The 21,932-nt window shown below is 40.3% G+C and overlaps 1 protein-coding gene and 1 long non-coding RNA gene across 23 annotated transcripts in view; one reads left to right on the plus strand and one right to left on the minus strand.

Annotated features, from left to right (window-relative positions):
* Positions 1–21,932, minus strand: part of RAD51B (RAD51 paralog B) — a 452,264-nt gene that overhangs the window by 81,472 nt on the left and 348,860 nt on the right. The window contains exon 13 of one of the 18 annotated variants that reach the window (XM_085582081.1): positions 1–14,686. The exons of the other annotated variants lie outside the window; for them this stretch is intronic. Coding sequence (XP_085438207.1) covers positions 14,676–14,686 — 11 coding nt within the window. The 3' untranslated portion in view covers positions 1–14,675. The remainder of the gene's footprint in view (positions 14,687–21,932) is intronic. 18 annotated transcript variants of the gene reach the window in all.
* LOC146767336 (uncharacterized) overlaps positions 1–21,932 on the plus strand; it is a 130,497-nt gene that overhangs the window by 51,588 nt on the left and 56,977 nt on the right. For 3 of the 5 annotated variants that reach the window (XR_014956034.1, XR_014956035.1, XR_014956036.1), the window contains exon 3: positions 10,949–20,884. This is a non-coding gene — a long non-coding RNA (uncharacterized LOC146767336). Of the gene's footprint in view, positions 1–10,948 lie in introns of all 5 variants that reach the window. The other 2 variants (XR_014956037.1, XR_014956038.1) reach the window with 2 other exon arrangements.

Consider the following 21,932-nt stretch of genomic DNA (forward strand, 5'->3'; position numbering starts at 1 on the left):
GTACAAGTCATTGTGAAATTCATGGGATATTTTTAGAGCATCATTTAAGGGTCTGACTGATGAAAGACTTGACAGTCTGACTGGGTAAATTGCATGGCGATTCTGGCAGATATTTAGGCCTAGAAAGCGAGGACTAGGCATCAGTAGATTCAGGAGTGTGTTGAATGGGTACCTGCCTGATAGAACACAAGGACTAGACAAACAAGTACACTGCAACCCAGGACCAGGGTACATGAGTAGCAAAGCTGAGAACTCCAGACTGTAAGAGCAAGACTAGCTAAGTGTGAGACAAACTGGTAGAACTACATTGTGGATGCTGCACAGAGCCTGTGCATGCAATGCCTGGCTCTTACATGCCTTCTAGGCCCTCATTTTCCAAGTGCTGCATTGCCCCAGCAAAAATGAAAAATGATATTGAAACTGATAATTCAGGAGGGAGAGAAGATTACAGTGCCACAATAACCACGTGAACAAGAACACATTTACTGCACATACTTTGGAAAAATCCACATGTCCTTAGTAGAGGGAAGGAAATAGACATGGTTAAGCAAGATACTAATGAAGTGGCCCACACCACCAGGCTGCACTTTGTTCCTCTGCTGTGCAGTGGCATGGGAAAGACTGGTGGCCCATTCCATGCCTCCTGTCATGGCAGAAGGGTTCTTCCCTACCACACTTGAGTTCTAGGGCTCCACAAAGAGCAGTACTAATCCTTACAGACACAAGCAGCCTTGAAGAAGTCAACAGGACTATTTGTGATGACTGATTATAAGAGGTCATGTTGCAAAATGAGCCCCTTATTTTGGTAAAGAGAAGCACAGTAATAAGTCCTGTTGTTCTAGCAACATAAACACTGTTCTTCAGGACCTAATAAAGGTTCTGCTGTGAGACAAGAGTCACAAACAGAAATTACAAAATAATATGGACTTTTGTAAAAGCAGGACAAAATGTGTAAAGTTTTAAAAAAATATTCTTCAACATGAAAGTCCTCTTAATCCACTTTGGTTCCCAGCAATGTTAAGGACATAAGATCTTTCTGGTACCATGGCCTGTAAAGAGTCGAATCTCTGAGCTTCTAACTGCGCTCCTGCATATTTCCAGGACATTTGTGGGGGAAAAAAAAATCCAAACAACAGAATAACTTTCTGTCCATCAAGCAAGGTTTCACAACAATTACAGTACCAGGCACAGAGAACTCTGCCTGTCTGGCCCACAGCCACATCGCGGGCGGCAAACTTTCTAGCTCTCACAAACTAATTAGGCTCAGGTCAGGTATGTGACTGAGAGAACTCCAGGGAGAGCACAGGGTGAAGCAGAAAGCAGTGCTGATGATTCAACCAGGGATCATCTTGAGAACAATTTTAAAGTTGCTTCTTCAGAAATATGTTTTGGACATGAAAGGAAAGTGATTTTATTTTTAAGGGTATAGAAAAGGAAAACTTACTGGTACAAAAATGAAGACTCTTTTTAGTACGTAAAGAAGCAATAGATTAATTAGTCAAAAATTTTGTGGTGACAGTTTATGGTGTCTAACAGTGGAGTGGGACAGGTGACAAGAAGGCAAAACCACTTTCAGTTGCTATTATCAGCTCTCAAGATTATTTCTTTCTAGTAAGAAACTAGAGCTGCAAGGGAAATAATTTTGAAATTCCAGCAAAGCTTTTTGCACACATAAAGACAGCACAGGAGCAACTCCAATGTCTGCACATGCAATCAGAAAAATGAAGAAGACTCACTGCTGTGTTTTGTATTGGATTCTGCAAATCATTAGTAATAGACATAACCTAGGGCTATGCAGGACTGCTTTGTGCTATTCTACACTGTGAGGAGTGGCTGACATTTAACACCTTTCTCCCAAAGACATAAAATTACTAAGGTTCACAGCAGCTACAAGCAATATGAGTATTGTTCCATCAAACCCGGTATGTGGCTCCTCAAAAAGGCTGCTGCCAAATTATAGTGCAATGCCAAAGTACTCTCATATTCTCTATTTCTTAACATCCTCAAATTGCAGCTTTATGGGAATTCCCTAAGTCAGATATAAGCCATTGTGTTTAGGGCACAGTGACTAGAGAAGAGTCTGTGGCTAGTGTTATACAGGTCATCCTTGGTTTTATTGAGGGTCTTTTCAATAATGTAATTTTACCATCAGTAAGTGCAAAAAATGTCCATGTGAACAACCTTTTATCTGGATAGTGCTCATCAGCTTTCAGGTCCAGTTTTTAGTTGCCTGTGCCTGTTTGCTATGTGACACGTAGCTGTAATTTTTTGCTGGTGAAAGCAGCAAAAGAAGATGGCAGAGTTAGGGTGGTGAGAGATGGATGTGAACTTCAGAGGATCAGGTATGTCTTAACCCACCTGTGGATCTTTCAGATCTGTCAGTATAAGCGTGGAGGATCTCCTACTGTGTTTGCATTGAGCACTGGAAAAAACCTTTTCACAGAGTGAGCAGTACAGTGTTGGAATGGGTTACTCAGAGAAGTTGTGCAATCCCCATCCTTGCATAGTTTCATGACTTGGCTAGACAAAATCACAGCTGACCTGTTAAGTGCTGGCAACAGTTCTGCTTTTATCAGGATGTTGGAATAGAGACCTCCAGAGGTCCCTCCTTAACCTACATTTCTATGATGCTATGTCTCTTGGATCCCAGAGCTGAGCTGACAAACCATGTTTTGAAAGGACCTTGTAGGGTGAGACGTCATGGCTGGTAACATGTACCAAGCTGGAATGGTTGGAATGGTTTATGTGGAGCAAACTAAGTGTCTGAGTGGAGGCCTTCCACACCTACATGTAAAGCCTTCTTTTGAAGAGACTGAATGGCAGAGGTATTGTGAAAAACTGCTTATGAGGTGGTAGTAATTACAGAATGGTGATTCTGCTCAATTTCCTTATGCAACCAAGGCTCCAGCCAAGAAAAGGTGTTAGTCTCCTGCAGTATTCTTGTGCCACTCTTTTATAGCAGTGGTGAGAGAGCGAGGTATTGCTCAAAGAGGGTAGGTTTGTGGCTGAGTTACAGGCTGGCATATACCTCCACATTTTGTTTCCTGCTTTCAAGACAATTATATTTAGCTGCTTCCAACACTAAAGAGACCAGAAGAGTCTGTACTCTTCCACTACCCAGGAAAACAGATCCCAGACTGGACTGGCTGCAGGAACATGCTGGAGTCATGGAAAAGCTGATAATTCAGGGGGGACATTTCTATATAGGCTGGCACACATAGTAGAAATATAAACAGGACAGACAAAATCCTTTCCACAAGAACACCATTTGCACAGTTCTGCCACACTTCATTCATCCATAGCTCTTTGCTGGTTTGTTCTTGGCACACACATTTCTTCCTCCCAGTTCAGAACCAGCTCGCCCACTGCTACAACCGTATCTCTGCCATCCCTTTAATCCCTCTCATAATCTCTGTACATTCCGTGCTTTTAGCACAGAAGTGTATGTATTAGTTGGACATAGGGAGAGCCAGGAGTATGCTGGTCCCAGGTGAGAACTTCTCCATCAGCAAACATGAGATGTCTCTGAACAAATTATGTTCTCTAAAAACTGCCAGGAGAACAGCTGAACTCACAGTGAACAAATGGAGCTTGATCTAAGAATCACAGTGTATCACCTGGAGCTACCAATGTGCTGAAGAAATTCTTTTCCTTGAAAAAGCCCTAACCAGTTTACATCAGTGTGACATGTACTGATGTGGACTTCCAAATGACTACAAATAACATTTCAGAGATTATTTTCTCTTGTATATTAGCTTAAACAAATACTGAGAAGCTGAGAAAGAGTCTGAATCTTAACATGAGACCTTACACAGGCACAGAAAAATACTTAAAGAATGAGATAATTTTGAAAAATGTAGTGATGTTTTTAACAGGGTCTGTTTCTCAGGAACTTTGGCTGATACAACCCTAACACTAGAACTGCCAGTGAGTTCTGGGACCTCCATGAGACATGAACCAACTTCATCACCCTTTAAGCAGGCAGGATGCTTGAGAGTACTTAGAGCAGTAGATCTTGGGATCTGGTATACACAATAATTAGATTTATCTTCAATACTTTTGATAGTCATAAACATATTAATCTCAGTTTTCTCCATAGAAAAACTTAAATATGTTTAGGAGGTCTAAACAATGAAAGTATGACAACAGTTAAATCATAGCCACACAAAACAGAAGGATGTATGCTCAAAAGGCCTCTTCATGCCAAGTCAATAGAGAGTAAAAGCTTCTTCCACCCTACAAATACAAATAAAAATCTTTATCTACTTCCTATTAATACATAGGGATAAACTCTGTTCACTCTTGCATATATATGTAAGAAGCCTTCTCTCCATATGCAAGAGCCTAGCTTCAGTTAGTCTTTTGCATCCCTGTTCTGCTTCCTCCAAAATTGTCCATTCCATATTAATGCCTGCCTGCCAAATCACATTAATTCCATAGTTGTATCCCTGTCATAAACCATTAGTTCCACAATCTTACTACACATAATACATACATTCCACACTCTTTTCCTTAATATGTAAATCTTTCCAACCATGGTCTCCTTTGTTTTGGTGCCTCTCAACCCACCAGAATATACAGAAGGGCTCATGAACTGATCCTCTGGGATATACTCAAACACAACCAGTATGTTCTTTGTGATTCATATATAACAACAGGAGGTTTTGAAGTTCCCTCCCAAACCTTCAATTGCTTAAGTATTGCCCAGACTCCTGATGCTTTTCATCTGCGCCAGGTGGTTTGCAGTGGTAATTATGAATTTCCTTTCAAGGCTGCTAAGAACTAAACTTGTTTACAGTAAGAAACTTTTCCAATGGCTCAAAGTAGTATTTTGAGTCAACAGTGAAGCTTAGGTGAACAGCCACATTACTGTCACCAGTTAGAATCTCATCAGGGTCTTACAGAACTCATAGCTGTGCATTGTGTTCAATCAGTTAGAAATACTTGTTTCAGGAAGAGTATCTCCTTGTTTTCATATAAGTTGCCAGTCCTAACAAATCTTGCCTTTATTTTGTCCAAATGGATTCCCTTCAAAATCTGTAGCAGGAACTTACTAAACAGTCATCTGAACATTTCAATTGGTCAAAAACATGGCAGAATAGACAAAGTGACATTGTGCCCCAACAAAATTCAGAATGTTTCACTTGCTTCAGCAAATTCTCTTACATGATAAAGCTGTGATACTCAAGACCTATCCTCTGTTTCACTGACACAGCTGTAGTCAAAAGACACTTGGAGCTGGCAAAGGCCATGATAAAACTGTGAAGTTCTGGATGCTATTACCATTTATTACCAATTACTATAATTTAAGCCCTGGGGTGTGAAGTCAGATTTTGCCATTCATTTGGTATAACGCACAACACAATTCTTCCCACAATTTTTCGTATTCTCCCAATTGCAATGGCTGCCACCATCTCTCTCTAAGCAGGGAGATGGCTGAAGAACAACTGAGAACTTGGTCTTGCCAGTCAGATTTATCACTATTCTTAATTTGCACTGTAGTGGTGATGTGTGCATTACATATGCTTAGACTGCATGGCTGAAAGCTCATGTTATATCAAGCTGTGGATGATTTTACAGCAGGCTCTGCTCCTTGAGAAGTGGGAGCAGCTCTTGTGCATTTCTGAAAGGCAAACTACAGCCAAGTGGCTGGAGTCATAATTCTCCAGCCTGATCTCTCCCATCCCAACTATTGTGACTCCCTCGTGCCTCAACATTCTTTGCTGCTTTGTTTATGCTGCAGAAAACATCTGTGAGGGTATACGGCCAAGGTGAAAGATCTTGGCAAACAGTTATTTTTCATAGTTCAGCTTAAAGGGAAAATATGAAGACTGCCCCTCCTTCTCAGAGAAGAGGAAGGGTGGGGTTGAAAAATGAGATCTGACTGCAGCCGGGCCAAACAGCAGACTTGCTGTCCCACTAGCCCCTTTAAAGGAAAAGGGAATTGTTTTTTCAGTAGAATGAACTATGATGCAGAAGAGGAAAGGTTTAACTGAAATAAACTGGATTAACTTTTATGGTAACCAATTAGATAAGTGTATCAGGAAAACCTTCAAAATGTTGGGATGTGTTAGGCTAAGCATAATATTTCCAGAAAATGCATAAATCATTTTGCAAAGGTCATTTAAAACCAGGCTGACACAACAATAAAAATCTGTAGTACAGAACACCCCCACACTACTAGGAGATGGACTCAATTACACTGCAGGTCTTTTTCAATGTTTGGCTTCTATGACTCTTTATAGGATTGGGGCCCTGTAAAGGGAAGGAGAAAAAATGCTGGCTTATTACCTTTGTTGATTAACAGATCAATTTTCTCAAGCATTTAAGTACTTTATAGGCCTAGAAATTCTCTACTGTAGGTAGAGAATTACAGATTTCCCTGACAAGGTGTAGTTTATTACTGACATTCTGCAGTGGAGCAGAGATGACAGCACATGCCACTTCTATTTATTTGCCTTTCTCATGCTGGCTTTGGAAGATCGGGAAGGAGAGATGAAAATTCTTGCTGGGAATTGAAGGACTTGCAGGATGACAAGGAGATTACAGATTTAAGGATCTGTAAACCGGCAGGCATCAGTTCATTCCTCCCTGAATTGCAGCCACTTCTAGGTGAAACAGCAAAACTGATTACAAAACCCAGAGACACTTAAGATAGGAGGTGAGGAATGGTGTGTTATTGCTTAAGAGGGAATTGGAACAAAAAGTCAGGAATCACTCAGAAGCACTGTGCTGCAATGATGAATGAAAAGGTTTGCCTCTGGAACTTAGTCTCGCTCTGTGCCCTGTCACACTCAGGACATTCCCCTCTCTCACCATGAAGTCAGTCACTACTCATATACAAGGAAGCTCAGCTACTGCCAGATACACCCACTGGGACGTAGCAGCTATATAACTTCCAGGAGAGAGACAAATAAAGCTATCTCAGAGCTTGGAGCAGAAAGAAAAGACAGGCTGATCCAGTGGGATCAATCTATGATCTGTCACGAGCAGTTGCACAGCTGACCAGTGAGAGAGGGCACTGCTGGTGCAAGTCAGCAGGCAACTGCTGCCTCCTCCACCCACCTCTCCCTCTGTCTGCCCTTCATCCAGATCTACATAGGCTCCAAATTAATTTTACTACCTGGAATGATATTAACACAATCAAATTATGAAAGAAAAACTCATCTTGAGAGAAGGCAAAAAATCAGCTCCCTTCTCTGTCTCACAGCTGTCCCCTCCTCCTCACCATGTGTTCCTGAAACCTGGGGCTGTTCCAAGCACTAAATGCACTGGAAAGGGTATCCTTGGGCCAGCTGTGATCTGATCACGGCACATTGGCTGCGGGTGAATCAGAAACCAACTGATAGGCCCAGGAACAATGTGGCCCCTTGTTAGGCTCCGAGAACAACCATCGCCTTCAGCCTCTCCCAGCCAGTCTTCAGCAGAGCGGGATGCCAGGACAGCTTTTGTAACATGTTCTGCATGATCCTTTCCCACCAGCCCTGTGTTGAACTGCAGCTACTTTCTGGTTTGAATGACACGCTCCTTGTGTTGTGAGAGACTCTGGGTGGGGACTGTTGCAGTCTCTTTGGAAGTGGGTGCACAGCAAGTGACAGGCTGATACTAATATTTATGTGTGAGATGCCACGGGGCAGCCCTGGCAGCAGCACCTGGGACCATGGTTCCTCTGGAATCCCAAGGGCAGGAAACCACCAGGGAAGCTGCTTCTCATCAGCCTCATACAGATCCCAGGAACCAGATTTTATCTGGCCTCACAACTTTGCCGATGTTTTGTAGACTTTGTATGTTTATGACATTAAGTAAGCACTATGGAAATGAAGCAATGGCACAGAGCCAGAGCACTCTGTTTTTCTCAGCCCTTCTCACAGCTAGGCCGTTGCAATTCTCAGGAGCAGATGCTGCAGGAAGAGGGTTAGTGGTGGAAGAGGGCTCAGTCTTCTCCAAGGCAATATTCTGAGGGGGAACAGAGTGCTGTCTGGAGGGAGAATAAGCCGTGGCCTACACAGATTTGAGGCAGTCTACAAAACATTGCAGAGATATTTAACCCAAGTCTCACATCTAATAGTTCTTTGCATTTGTATTGAATTACTGTGCCAAAGCACCAACCAGGATTGCCCAATGTTTGGTGGTACAGCCCCATCTTCAGGGTAAATATGCTTTGCCAATCAATTCCCACTGCAATTTTATAAGACATAATTTCCTTGCTTCCTGCCCTAAACACTTGCCATGTTGTACCACAGCTGCATTTCAATAGTGCACAAAGGATCCAAATACACTGGTTCTAGTGAATTTCAGTGTAAATATGGACCTGAAATTGGGATCCTTCCAATTAAAAAATACTGCACTGGTGCAAGACATTACTAATTGTTGATAAATGAAAACTACAGATTTGTTCTGTGTCTTTTCCTAGTCCAAACTGCTTTATAAGCTAGGAGTACTACATACCCTATATGGGAGCTACTTACCATTACCAAAACAGTCATTTGCCTGGTGGGAAGCTCTTATGAGCATACCAGAACCAGCTCACAAAAGAAATAGAGCAGAAACTTAATTTTCCTGAAAATAAGTGTTGACTTGGATAGCTGTAATAAGTTTATAATCACATCCAAACTGTTTCTACAGCTGTTTTTCAAATTGTATATACTTTCCCACTCTCCTGACTTTTGGTGTGGAACTTCTGCATTTTGGGCCAAAACACCCCTGAATCTGGTCCTGATATTCCACTGTACTACAGCTAAACCAGAAATGAAATTTGTCTGTCTATATCAGACTTAAATAATTGAAATACACAGTAACATGTGTACAGAGATTAAATCTTTTATGAAATATGTAAGTCAGCAAGAACCATATATTGAGCCATCACAACAATGAATATGGGGTACAGCAACTGAATATAAAGCCAGCAAAAATTTAACATGAGTAACTTTTACTAAATATTAATCTGTATTCTACAAAGAAAACTATAAGAATTTTCTTGATACATTGAGCTCAATAAATTTGTTTTGAATAGATGTCTGTGAGTGTGACAGAGAGAGAATTAGTCTGGAATGCTATAAGGATGTCAGCCAAGCTCCCAGCATCTGGAAAGCAGAAAGCAGAACTATATTTAGTGCACAATGACTTGCAATAATCTGGGGAGGGAGCAGAGAGGAACAAAAAAGAACAAGAGAAAAGAACAAAACTTAAGATGGCAGTTTTGGACAATTAATTATAAAGAAAAAAGAACAATGAGGCTGGAAGAAGGATAAATGAAACCCTGGGGTATATGTTATTATAAGAGTTTCTACAAGCAGAAATGTTGTATAGAGTTAGCAGACATATTTATAAACATGCTATAGATAATGCATACTTCAGTATAAATACCACCTCTAAGAATTTCTGGCACAGAACAACTAGGGCACTGACCTCTGCTGTACATTCATTTCCTTTATGTGGCTGAAATGTCCTAAATATATTCCTTAGTTAGGCATGGGAAACTTTTTCCATATGGTAACTGCATCTGCAAGAGTACTCTGCAATATAACTGCACTCGGTTATGAATGTGTTATGAACTCTTTGCAAAGCATGTAGAGGTTACTGTGTGTTCCCCTACACCTACCTGTGAACAGAACAAGCACCAAGCAAAAGGCTGACTTTCACTACTGCTGTACATTTAAAACAAAAATGGTGTAACTCTTCCTAAGTTCCTTATTGCTATAATAAAAACAAGGTACTGAACAGTCACATTCACCTTCTATCACTTACATAGTTTTTGTTTTATCCCTCGCTTGACTTAAACATTCCATACACGAACACTTCAGTGTCACTCATTTCCTGGCACTTTCTCAGACCTGAGATGCCAGGATTCCAGAGCCTCCACCTTCAGCACTTTAAAGGAAATCTCAAATAACAAACATAACCTGTTAAAACTGAGGCACACATCTCAGGCACACTGATGCTGTTTAAAGGACAACTAAGATGAAAGTAAACAGTATTACTGACAAAACAGTAAAAATATGATTATATTCATAAATGTCAAAGTATTTTCTGGTGTTCAAACTAATCTAGTTTACAGCTTCTAGGAAGCAATATGCTGTCAAAAGATGATGTGTGGCCAAGAAAGACACCTGAAGTGTTGAGCAGAAGAGAGAGCAGAAAGTGCTACCTCTGCACAGGTAGCAACTCCCTAAGCTTGGTGAAAGACACCAGAGATCTGGGGCCTGTGAGCTGGGAGGAGAAGCTGGGTCTTGCCTGTAGTGCCAGGCAGTGAGCAGAATATTGCCTTTGAAGCACAGACCAGAGCAGCAATGAGCAGAATATTGCCTTTGAAGCAGACCAGACATTTTGAGAAGAAGCAAGGAGTGCTTCTGTGATTTGGTTGCTTTAGCCATCACACTATACTTCACTTGTATTTACAAATAACAGCCAAAAAAAGAAAAAAATTACTTCTTTCTGTAATAAGCAGTTTGGGAGAAAGTCAAAAACCAGAAGCCATTTTCCATCTGGCTTCGAGATCAGTTAATATTTGTAGGGACCTGTATAGCCTCTTATTTGTAAATTTCAAGTTGTGTCACTCTCTAAATTAGCGCTCTCATGTGCCTCTGTACAGGTTAAAGTCTGTTTTTGAGATGTAATCTTGCTGGTTCTCCATGTATTAGACAGCTGTATTACTTTTATGTCCTTAAGGACAAAAGGAGAGACCTTGTTCTTCGTTGTACTAAATACGTAGTTTCTAGACTAGACTCTGCTAATTAATGTACCAGCATTTGTGATACATGTGCATATGAACTGGAGCTAGACCAAACCTACCCACTGCAGAGCTGTAACTGAGATACCTATTCTGCACCGTCTCACGTGCACTTCACCAGTCATTCACCAGTCATACCATATACATGCATAATTTAAAACAACGAAAAATTTTTCAATACAGTACAAGTGATGACATCAGCATTGTATCTCTTTTTAGATCCACAGATATCCAGCAACAGAAAGGATGGGCAGTAGGTACCTTTACTACCTTGGAAGCAGTGTGGAAACAGGGCAATATAAGAGATTCACAAAACAAGGAGACAAGGATGCCAAATAAAAGGAGGTAAGGATTGAGATAACTACAGAGAAACTGTAGCAATGCCCATAATACTGTCTGCAAGAGCAATGTCAGAAACAGTAATGTAAATGATTGTATCAGTCCTTCAGTTGATATAGGAACCAGGGAAATAAGGACACTTAACTGGACGATGCAGACACTGGAGCACAGCTCTGTGATGGGACCTGACTTCTACTAGGTGAGATCACAGTGCCTGAGGAAAAAGACAAGAAAGCACTGCTGCTCTTTCAGATATGACATGGAGCTTTCTTTTTCTCACACTGCCCTCAAGCAGACCACTCATACATGTCCTGTTTTCAATGAAAAACACATGTTTGAAATTTTATAAATGAAAGCTGCTAAAGAAAACTGCTATTATGAGTAGATTTTGATACATGTTTTACATTCTTTGGGGTCTGAGATCCCATTTGAATCAGAACTGCTGTCTGCAAACACCCTGCTGAAGTCAGCAGAAGATGAGGATTTACTGTAATCACTACAGCACTGGGCAGTGAGCTAGGTTCATTCCTGAACAGTTTCCTAAGAGATGTTAACAGCCTCAGCTGGGTGCTCTTTGTAGTTCTGGCAGAGGTCAGCTCTGTCTCTAAGCACAAATCAAAAAAGTAAATCTAGTCTAAACAATTCTCTGTACTGTTCCAGAAGCAATTAAAGGCACTTTGCTTTGTGTATTTCCCACAGGTGTGAGCAGACACTTCCCACAGACAGTTTGCACAGCAAAAACTCAAAAAGCATAAACTCTTTACAGAGGAAAAGGCAAAGAACCCTCCTGTTTTACATATGTAAGTCTGAACTGGACAAAACAATCCAGGATTAGCTTATCCACACACTGCCCATGACCTGTACGTGGATAAAAGTAATGGTAAAACAATTCCAGTTCAACTCTTCTAACTCCATCAGGCTCTTTATTAGTAAGATTAATACACATATATGAGGTATTCACTTCTCAATTTGGTATTATTTGGCTAGGAATGAAAATGTAATGTGGTCTGTCAGCATGTCACCTACATTCATGACAGAGATACTAGCACTCCTGGAGCTAAAACCATCAATCATCCATGAGTTTTATAAAATCAGCAATGATGCAAAAACTGTAGAAACGAGTACAAAGTTAGCTCTCACTTATTTTAAAATTACTAATTATAAATATTTAAATTATTATATAACACTTTGTTAAAGTGCATTTGGCTGTTTCTTTGTTCATGATTCTCAAAAAAATTGAACCATAAATGCAATTACTAATAAGTATTCACATAATATTAGGTACACTCACTATACGTAAAAACTCCCGCTGGTTTTGCTAAAAGCCAGGACCAGCAGTCCTAGGAATTCAACACACTGAATCTCCTGTGTATTATCACTGGCCTATTGTTAGTTTTTCAGAACAGAAATCTACCCTAGCATCATGATAGAAGGGATGAAACATGAGCAGCTCATGGAGTCAATATTTTTACATTTATTCTCTTATATTCCTTTTTTAAAAATCATAATTGACACATTCACACATGGGGTACCTCTCCAGCCTTGGTGCAGCACAAGTCCCTCCACAGCTTTTATTCATGGCTGTGGCAGTGAATAAAAGAAACAAACTGATTTAGGGGTAGTTTGATTAGACAAAAACCATTTAAACCCCTAATGTTCCCAGATGTGGCTCACATCCTGATCACACAGAGGTATGATCACAGCTTACAAAGCAAAGTCCACAGGCAGAGGAGCAGGCAGGCAGCAGTAACTGTAAGGGTAAAGCATGCTGGAAATGTAACCTGAAATCCTGCCCTCAGCCTGTGGCCACAAACTTTATCCCTGCTTATCCTGGCATAAGTGCCTTCTAACTGCAGAACATTCCCTGAAACCAACTCCCAAAGCATGCACTCATGGTATTGACAGTGAGTGGCAGAAAGCAGGAGTGGAGTGCCCTTACTCTGGCATAGCTGACACCGTCTGCAGGCCAGGAAGCAAACCCGCTATTGTTAGGGGATGCCAGTAGCTTGTGCTGGCACCAGATGGGATTTTGCTGCAGCCTTGCAGATTTCTGCTTCTGGTTTCTGAGCAGTGCCAAACACTGCTTGTCCCAGTCTGCCCTTGAATGGAAGACCTTTTCACCAGTGGTGCATCTCCACCCATTGCTAATTTTCACCAGCAGCAGCCAGAGGGATTCCTACTATGCAGAAGACGTAGATGCATTAAAAAAGGATTAAAAAAAGGACAGTAATTTTATCTTGCACAGATAACGTATTTTTTTTACTGTTATTTGACACTGTTGATCACTACCAGCCCGAAAGGACCAAAAGCACAGGCAGGAGCTACACCTTTGTTGTGAAATAGCAGGAGCAGAACTGTGAGGAGGAAGTTTACAGTGTACCTGGGAGTGTTATGGCTGCATGGAGCTGGCACTCCCAATGTTTCACTTTTCTGCCCATGAGACATGTCTAAATATCTTGAGAAAACAAGAAACAGAACAATAGGTGACTATAGTGTGAATTATAAAAGTCTGGCTTCCCTGTTGGAACGTGACTGCTGCTCTTAAACTGCCCCAGCTGTGCTTTCACCATCGAGGATGTCAACACAACTCCTCCACGGAATCACTGCCTTGTGTTCCCTCTTGGGACATCTACAGCACCCTTTTATAGACTGTATTTTAAGACAGGTTTCTGAGCCAGAAGGTCAGCACTGCTGCCTCTATACTCCAGAAATATAGGTTTGCTATGATACTATACCAGCAACAGCTAAAAACCCCAACAAACCAGCCCAAGATGAAAATAATACTGCATCTGGAATGCACTGAGTTGTCAGTAGTATAGTGTTTTGTTCCTAGCAGGAACAGGTAGAGCAGACATTAGAACTATTCACTGACACATCCTGAGGGATTCTCTGGTAGAGCAAAAAGTTTTCTAAATATATGACAGACTGTGTGCCTCTATGAGCTGATTCAGAGGCAAGGGCCAAATGAGGCTTGGCTGAAACTACATGGATTTTAGGCAGCTCCCCTAAAATGAATGTGTCCCTACGACGAATGCAGTTTTTCTTTCACTACCAGGAGCCCTCATCTAAGTCATTCCAAGCTAATAATGTACTTCACTTACTGTGTGTTTTGATTTTTTGAGAAGATGAAAAGAGATACCATGCAACCATCTTAAGTAGTTCTCTTTTGTAACTGCAGTCAGTTCTTCAAATGCTGGTGTGCCAACTAAAATAGCACAATCTTTCCTTCCCTCTTCTTGTTTCCAGTGACAGAAGAGCAAATCGTAAACCAGGTCTGCTCCAGACTGTGTCTCAGTAGGTGTCAGCTATCTGAAAAGGCATGCTCTTCCCTTCCTGTCAGTGTTTCCCTGGTTTCTACTCATCTTGGTTTTGGAATAGAAGAGTGAAATCATTCCACTATTTTTCATCAGGTTCAAATCTACTTAAAAATAGATACAAAAGGGAAAAGAAAATATATATTCTTTGTTGATTTATCTATGAGTACTGGAAAGCAGTTGTATCACTGATGTTTTGAAGGATCACATACCTTCATGGTCAAACAGCACCATCCAACATATGGCAGTAGATGAAGGCTGGTTTTGGCCTCCCATATTCCCTCTGAATCCTTCTAAATCACCCCTGCCAACACAATACAATCCTTGAAGATCATTAAAAATACTCAGAAGAGCAAATTCTCACTTATGTAATAGGTTAGGTTGCACCAAAGAGGTATGAAAAATTCCCTGGGGAAAGACCTGCAGATTCTGTTCCTTGACCATCAGCTCTGTTGCCCCTACACAGGATTGATGTTTGATTCAGCACTGCATTAGCAGTACATATGCAAAGTATGTCTCAGGAACAAAACATCACCTCTTCTGAAAAAGATCAGTCTTATAGTTTCATTTTTCAGATGATGTTTCCTTCCAGTTTTGATCAAATGGAAATTACTCCTGGTTAAAATAAGAAACAATTGAATACATTCCCTAACTCATTCTCTTCATTAAAATATATACCTTGGAGCAATAAACATTTTAAGACAGATTTTTGTTGGAAGCATTTTTCTGTAAGGGGCACACAAACATTAAAAACACATAAAAATACTGTATTAATCAGCTGAAGTCCCCTTAGCAGGGTCTGGAGCACACTGTATGTAATTCACAAGTCATTGGTAGAACTCTTATTTTTTCTGACTGCAGTATATATTTCAGGTAAATGTAAACAGAATCAATGTAAAACTTACATCTAAATTTCTCTCTGATTTCCCAAACAAACAGAGAAGGGACTTCCCAATGGAATATATATATATGGACTTCCCCACAAGCATGAAAATATACTTAGAAGTTCTCTAAAGAGAAATAAATAGGAAGAAGCAGATGAGGAATTTCTAGTCTATGTCAGGTAAAATGTTTGCATGCTACAGAAGGAAAAGGTATGCTATTGATCCCAGTATAGTAGCTTTCCTCACATCCTTCAAGGCTCATCTGCTCAGTGTATCAGTCACTCCTGTTATCCTTGGAGATACAGGAGCTGACTTGCCAACAAAGTGGAGAAAAGCCACTTGAAACCTTTTTCTTCCTCAGTGCAGTACAGTCAAACTGTCAAAGAAAACAGTCTTCCCACAGTACATCTCCCAAGAATATATTTTACACTGGAAAGAAGCTAAGGATCTTTTCACCTTGAATAATGAAGTGAAATTTATCTTTTGCAGGCTTTTTGTTGGGATGTATTTTGTTGGAGCACCGAGGTGCTTTTTAATTACATGTACATATTAGAAATTTTTAATTAATTTGCTCTTCTTCCAATCCACAGCTCATTTTCAACCAGTTTTTAAAAGATCTGCTCTTGGTATTTGGAGAAAATACAAAAGAGAGCCTGTGAGCTGTGCTCACATTATGCAATGATTGACTTAAGTGGGAACTCATGGGACTGAAGGATTTGGCTCAAATATGCAGTAGCTTACAGGAAAGTCCAAGATGTTAGGTGCCAGAAGATTTGGCATATAAGATGTCTAGTTACTAAAGCATCTGCCACTGCAGCAGGTAAAGTATAAAAGCAAAAAGGGAGGTTCTAGTTTGGAAAGATGACAATGCATTATCAGTACAGAACTAGACAGATACAGCTGGATTTCATCAGGATTGCATCTTCCTATGAATGGCAATAAGAAGCTGTTTACAGACACAACCAAATCAGAGAGGGAAGCAAAACCCATATGATATTCAATGTGACTGAGAGGAAATGAGACCTGTACTCTTGCTGTGGGAAAGCAGAGTCCTCACTAGGAGTAAAAAGAGAACTTCTACATGTAGTGATAACCCCTTGCTCAGCTAAAATCACCTTGAGTCAAGAATCCCTCTTGACCTTCCTGGTTGCTCTGGCTCTGCATTCATTGCTGAACTCCTTACTCTTGAGTTAAAGCCCAAATGTATTTTGTGAGTGAGCACATATATTTAATCTCTCCCAAATGTTCCATCTCAAAGTAATGGCATAATACCTGGCTCATTCTTTCAGCTCCACCAAACAATAACTTGCCAGGAAAACAGCTTAATTCAGCCATTCCTAACAAAATACAGTTAAGTTCTTAACACACAGCCTTCTTTTTAGTTGGGCTGCTGCTTTTTTGGTGCAGTTCTTTGTAGATTTTCATGGTTAATGCCAGCTGAATTCCTCCTCCAGACAGCAACCTGCTTCTTGTAGAAACAAATACATTTACATTTGGATAATTTTACAGCTGGAGCACTTCCTAAGTCCTTCCACTTCTGACATTACCTTTTCTCCTAACAGCCTGCACAGGCACCACCTGAAGGCAAGATACTGGTCTTAGCATTGTCTCTCAAAACTTTAACTTTCTGTGATCTTTTCCCATGAATGTTAAAGTTGGAAGAGACAAATAACTCTTTCGCTGTGCTAAAATGGTGGAACTTTCCATACAAGCACAAGTAAAATGGACTTAGAAACGACAGTAAATGACAGAATTTGTACCTCCCTGTCAGATGTGCTAGAGCACCACTATGGAAACAGCTCAGTGGGCACTATGTACAAGCAAAGGGCTTTGAAGCAGGGGGTGAGGAGAAGCAGTTAGTGACATGTAGAGATGTGGAAAGAGGGAGGAAAAGGTCTGAAAAATCCTGAAAAATAAGAATCTAGTGCACAAAGGAAAAGATTTCTCTAGTGCCAATCCCTCTTGGACTCTGGCTCATTCAGCAGTGGTGAACTGACCAAGACCTAGTGGATGGCTGCACACTGTCCAAGGACTATCTCTGCAGTGTGACAGCAAAGAGGCCATGGCAAGGAAAGGAAGCAGGAACCTCCTAGAAGTATCATAAAAGCCTAACTGATTCCCTTTCATATACAGAGTTTCCACCAGACTCTGGGAGAACATTTAAAAAGCCCCATGGTATTTTCTTCTTCTTTAAAAGGGACCAGTACACTGTTCATAGTCCCTGCTAAAAGTGAGACACTCACTGTCTGGTTACTCTCTGCCCAATGGAACAGGGTCTTTTTTGTGAACTTTCCTGGGGCACTGTATGTGACAGGAGATAGTATACAACATGACAGCCAACAGTTCTGAATAAACCAACAGTTATTGAATAAGACCATGCAACATGTGGATTCAATTTCTGACTCTGGTACAGACTTCTATAGGAGAAGACTTCACCAAGTGACTCCTTCAGCACTTTCATTATATCCCTTCTGAGTAAGATGACAATAACAGCCTCTCACCATATATTAATACTTTACCATAGAGATATTAATTCCTATTTGTACTCAATCCTGTACTTGGGAAGCAAACATAGCAAAGACAAGAATGTCTGCACCTGCACAGCCTAAGCAAACATCATCAGTTCCCTGAAGAATTCTGATATGCAATCCATTACACAATTATATCATTGATCTAGTGGCAAATACAGCCTTGCAAGGCTTCTGCAGTGTTGCAAACCTTACTTTCAATGATCTTAGCTTTTGTAGATTTTAATTGATTAAGCAAAAGTGTTACAATGTACTTTCAAGTGGCCCTTAATAAACAGATTTTGTTTTAGAAAGGGTTTCTTACTGAGTCTACAGTGGAATATTTGCATGTGAATTAAGAAATTTTAATTAAAACAGCTTTGTTTATTTTAGAACACACTAGAGCCATCTACTGCACAGCTGAGTTTCCAGCACATCTGTACTGGATGCCAAGCTAGAACATCACCTTTCTAACTAAAACACAAGTAAAAGTCTTAGGAAAAAGCATCCTTAACAAGCATGAAGAGATGAGGCCCTGGCTTAACACATCATCTAATGTAAGAGACTGAGATGTGTGCTGCTCTGTTAACATCCTTCCAGGGAAGTGCTTTAATTCCAGATCAAGAAGGAACATTACCATCTCTTGAGTCATCAACATCACATCCTGTCTTTCTGTGTGCATGTTCATAGGAAATCTTTAATCTAATTTTTTTCAAAGCCAAATCCCACTTGGCTAGCAAGCTTAGGCTAGATCCAGCCAAAAACAGTATAGGCACAACAAGTTTCAACAAAAATATTTGTTGCAAGAACACTCTTTGATTCATTTGCTCTTCCTTGGCTGAATCTCGACTACACCCATCCTGATGCACTTTTGTGGAGTGCCGTTGCCATGTCAGAGGATCCAAGTTCAATTTCTGCATACCCTAGTGATTTCTTCTGGCTTTGAACACTATCCAGGTAGCTGCACAAGGGGCTACAGAAATTACAGGGAGATGGCAGAGTTGGTGAGAGTACTTGCCTGAGAAGCAAAGAAAGGGGAGATACCCACATTCTACCAGCCCATCCCCATCCAATCTGTCCACAATATGCTGTTGTAAAGAGTTTGCAGTGAAGCTAGGGATTTGGCACTAACATGGTGTGGAATAGTCATCAGATATTTAAAACAGAACTGAGAGAACAAAGAAGGCTTTTGTAATGCAAGGCAGCACTGAAAGCCCTGAACCTCTGCCAGCCAGGCTTGCATGGAGTGTTTGCTAATGTACACAGTGGAGTGCATTCCTCGCATTTGATTACATGACAGTTTTATATGCCAGGTATATGCAGAGGGTTTTTCTTAACTCTTTAAGTCCTCCCTCATTTATAAATCTTAAAGGGACTCACAGTGGTTTCACTTCTGCTGTCTTGTACATGCATGCAACTTCAGTCATGAAAGGCTGAATATGTGCTGTGGGCAACTGCTTGTCAGTGTGTAAGTACAATTATTTCTGCTGCTATAAACAGCAGAAATTATTAAGCATGAAAGAATTAGAAAACTCATTCTTGCCTTACTCATCCTATAGTCTTCTGCATCTCCCTTGTTTTAAGCAGTGAATATAAAGAGGCTTGTTTAAAGCACCACATTGTAAAATGGAGGATACAGAGACTGCTATTAAAGCTCCCCCTTGTTGGACCAGGGAGAAGGAAGCCAGGAACCTCTGGCTGGCCAACGCCACATCCTACCATATACTGTATTACAGAATGTCTAGCATAAAACGAGGATCTCTGTATGTGCTCTTCTTGGTGAAGTTCTTGGAGAGCTATGGCTAAAATCTGTTGCCTGCAACTAAGCAATGTTCTGTGCATTCAGGCAAAGAATCTCTCATTTGTGTGATGTGAGGAATACAGATAAAGAACCAAGGCCTAAACTGCAGGGCTTGGATGCTTAGTGCCAAGAGGTTGAGAAGGGCAAAGTATTCTTACTTTTCTGTTCTGCTAATGCACAAAGTGAATTTTTTAGACATAATTTTAATAATACACAATTGTATTTTCAGAAGATCTGCTGTGGTGTCTTCTATAAACTTATATATAGTTTATGAATAGTTCTACTATTAAGTTATAAAGTTAGAAGGTTAACATCTGTTAATTAAAAGAGAGGCACTGAAAGAGATATTTGTGGTTAAACTCTCCAGCACCCATACTGTTGCCTGTAGTTTAATGTTAGTAGCTCATAAACCAACATCTAATTAAGCCCACATTTAACTGGAAATTATTTTTTCTGCTTAGTCACCCAGGGAAAAAATCAAGAAATGAAAGTTAAAGCACCTTGACCAACATTTGGGTGTCAGGTTTATTACTCATTAAATTTCTACTCCCATACTCTAACTACTTAAAAGAGCAGAATTTGCCTTGTAGGTAGAGAGAAGGTGCTTGGTGTCTGGAATTAGATGGGCAGAGAGAAAGGAAGGTAAAAGAAGGTGAAGGTTATTGCAATGGTGGGGAAAGTGTACACAATGGCAGATAAGGCTGGGGCAAAATGAGGGAGAATTAGGCCAGAATAAAGGCAAACTAAGCCACTGACCTAAATCTCCTTAAGTCATTTAAAGATTCTTACCATAATGGGAATGTTTCCAAAATAGATCCCAAAACAGATGGGTGTAAATAAAGGACTTAGGAGAGCAGTGATGGGAGTACCACATTTTGTACATGTGAGCAGGCAGATTCTTGCTGGAATATTTGTATGTGCTTGAATTTGCAAAGAAAAGGGAGAATAATTTCCCTAATCAAGAATTGCATTATTATATACCACAAGCACATAGACAGGCAAGATATCCTGTTTCCAAACTATAGGTATTTTCAGTAAAGAATGACAGTAAAATTGTCATATTGGCAGAACTAACTAACTAACAAAAGAAAAGCACTTTTTGAAGTTTCCACTTAAACACTGATAAGTCTTTAAAACTATTATTAGCTGTGAGATCCTTCTTTGGACAGCAGTAGAAAATGTGACAATTTTAGGGGTAAAAGGGAACTGGAAGCATCACAGAGGGATGCTTTCTTATGGGAAAGTCAATGTTTCATAAAGTGTACTGCAGATGATACATTCAGACAAATAGCTGCATCCTATTTCTGAAACAGGACTATTTCTGTGTTATTCATAATTACTTTTTCCTACTGTTCGATTGTGCAACTTGGAAATAATGTGACACTTCTGAAAGAAATATTTTTTAATATGGAAATTTATTTTTTACTATGAAGAAAGGGGTGGAAAGCACTCAGATAACAGCATTTCTCAGTAATCTTTAGCTTTAATGATGACAAAATGCTGCCACCTCTCTCTAACACTCGGCTGCATGTGAATGCAAAAGACCAAGACTCATCTCACATTCCTTCTCCTCCCAAAGGGTCAAAATACACTAACACATTTCTGCAACCACAGAGGCCCACATAGCTCAGTTATCTTTTCAGGAGTGCATTTTTGACACCTAGCTACATACTGCCTTCACTTTACAACACAGAGCACCATATCCCAGACATCTGAATTCCTCAGCTCAGGAAAAAAAGAGCCAAAGAAAAACCCTGATGCTTAGTCAACCACAGAAAAACAGAGGTGATGCTGCCAGAAGAGGTGAAATTTAGCCACACCAGCTATTATCATACTGTGTTCCAAGAACACACCTTTGTCACAGTGGCATCAAGATCTCCTGATGTAGGATATGGAAACAACTATGATGGTCAAAAAAGCTGGTCTACACAGTGACTTAAGGAATGTGGCCCCGTTCTAGTCTAGGCTAGACATGTACAATGCTGAGGACTGGAATCACAGTGTGATGTGCACTTTTATAGCCTCAAGCTTTACTTTCAGTAGGTACTGCATTTGGGATGATTTGAAGAGTTTTGATTTCACTTGCTATGCAGCATCTTGGTTACCTAATAACAAGCCACCTCTCTTGGCACAAGTGACCTGTTCAGTTTAAGGCCTTCACATTTTTTCAGGAGATAATTATAAGAAATTTGACATGTAAAAGTGATGAATCTTCAAAACTTCCCCAGGAGAAGAGCTAACAGTGGCCAAAAATTTCAGTAGCTTCAAGAAACTCCTTTGCAACCCTCTATGCTTCTTTTTAAACAATAATAATGTGGAAAACATGGAACTGTACCGTTATCTCAAAGGAGAAACCAT

Source organism: Lonchura striata, chromosome 5 (assembly GCF_050655825.1).
Source record: "Lonchura striata isolate lonStrDom1 chromosome 5, ASM5065582v1, whole genome shotgun sequence".
Lineage (NCBI taxonomy): Eukaryota > Metazoa > Chordata > Aves > Passeriformes > Estrildidae > Lonchura > Lonchura striata.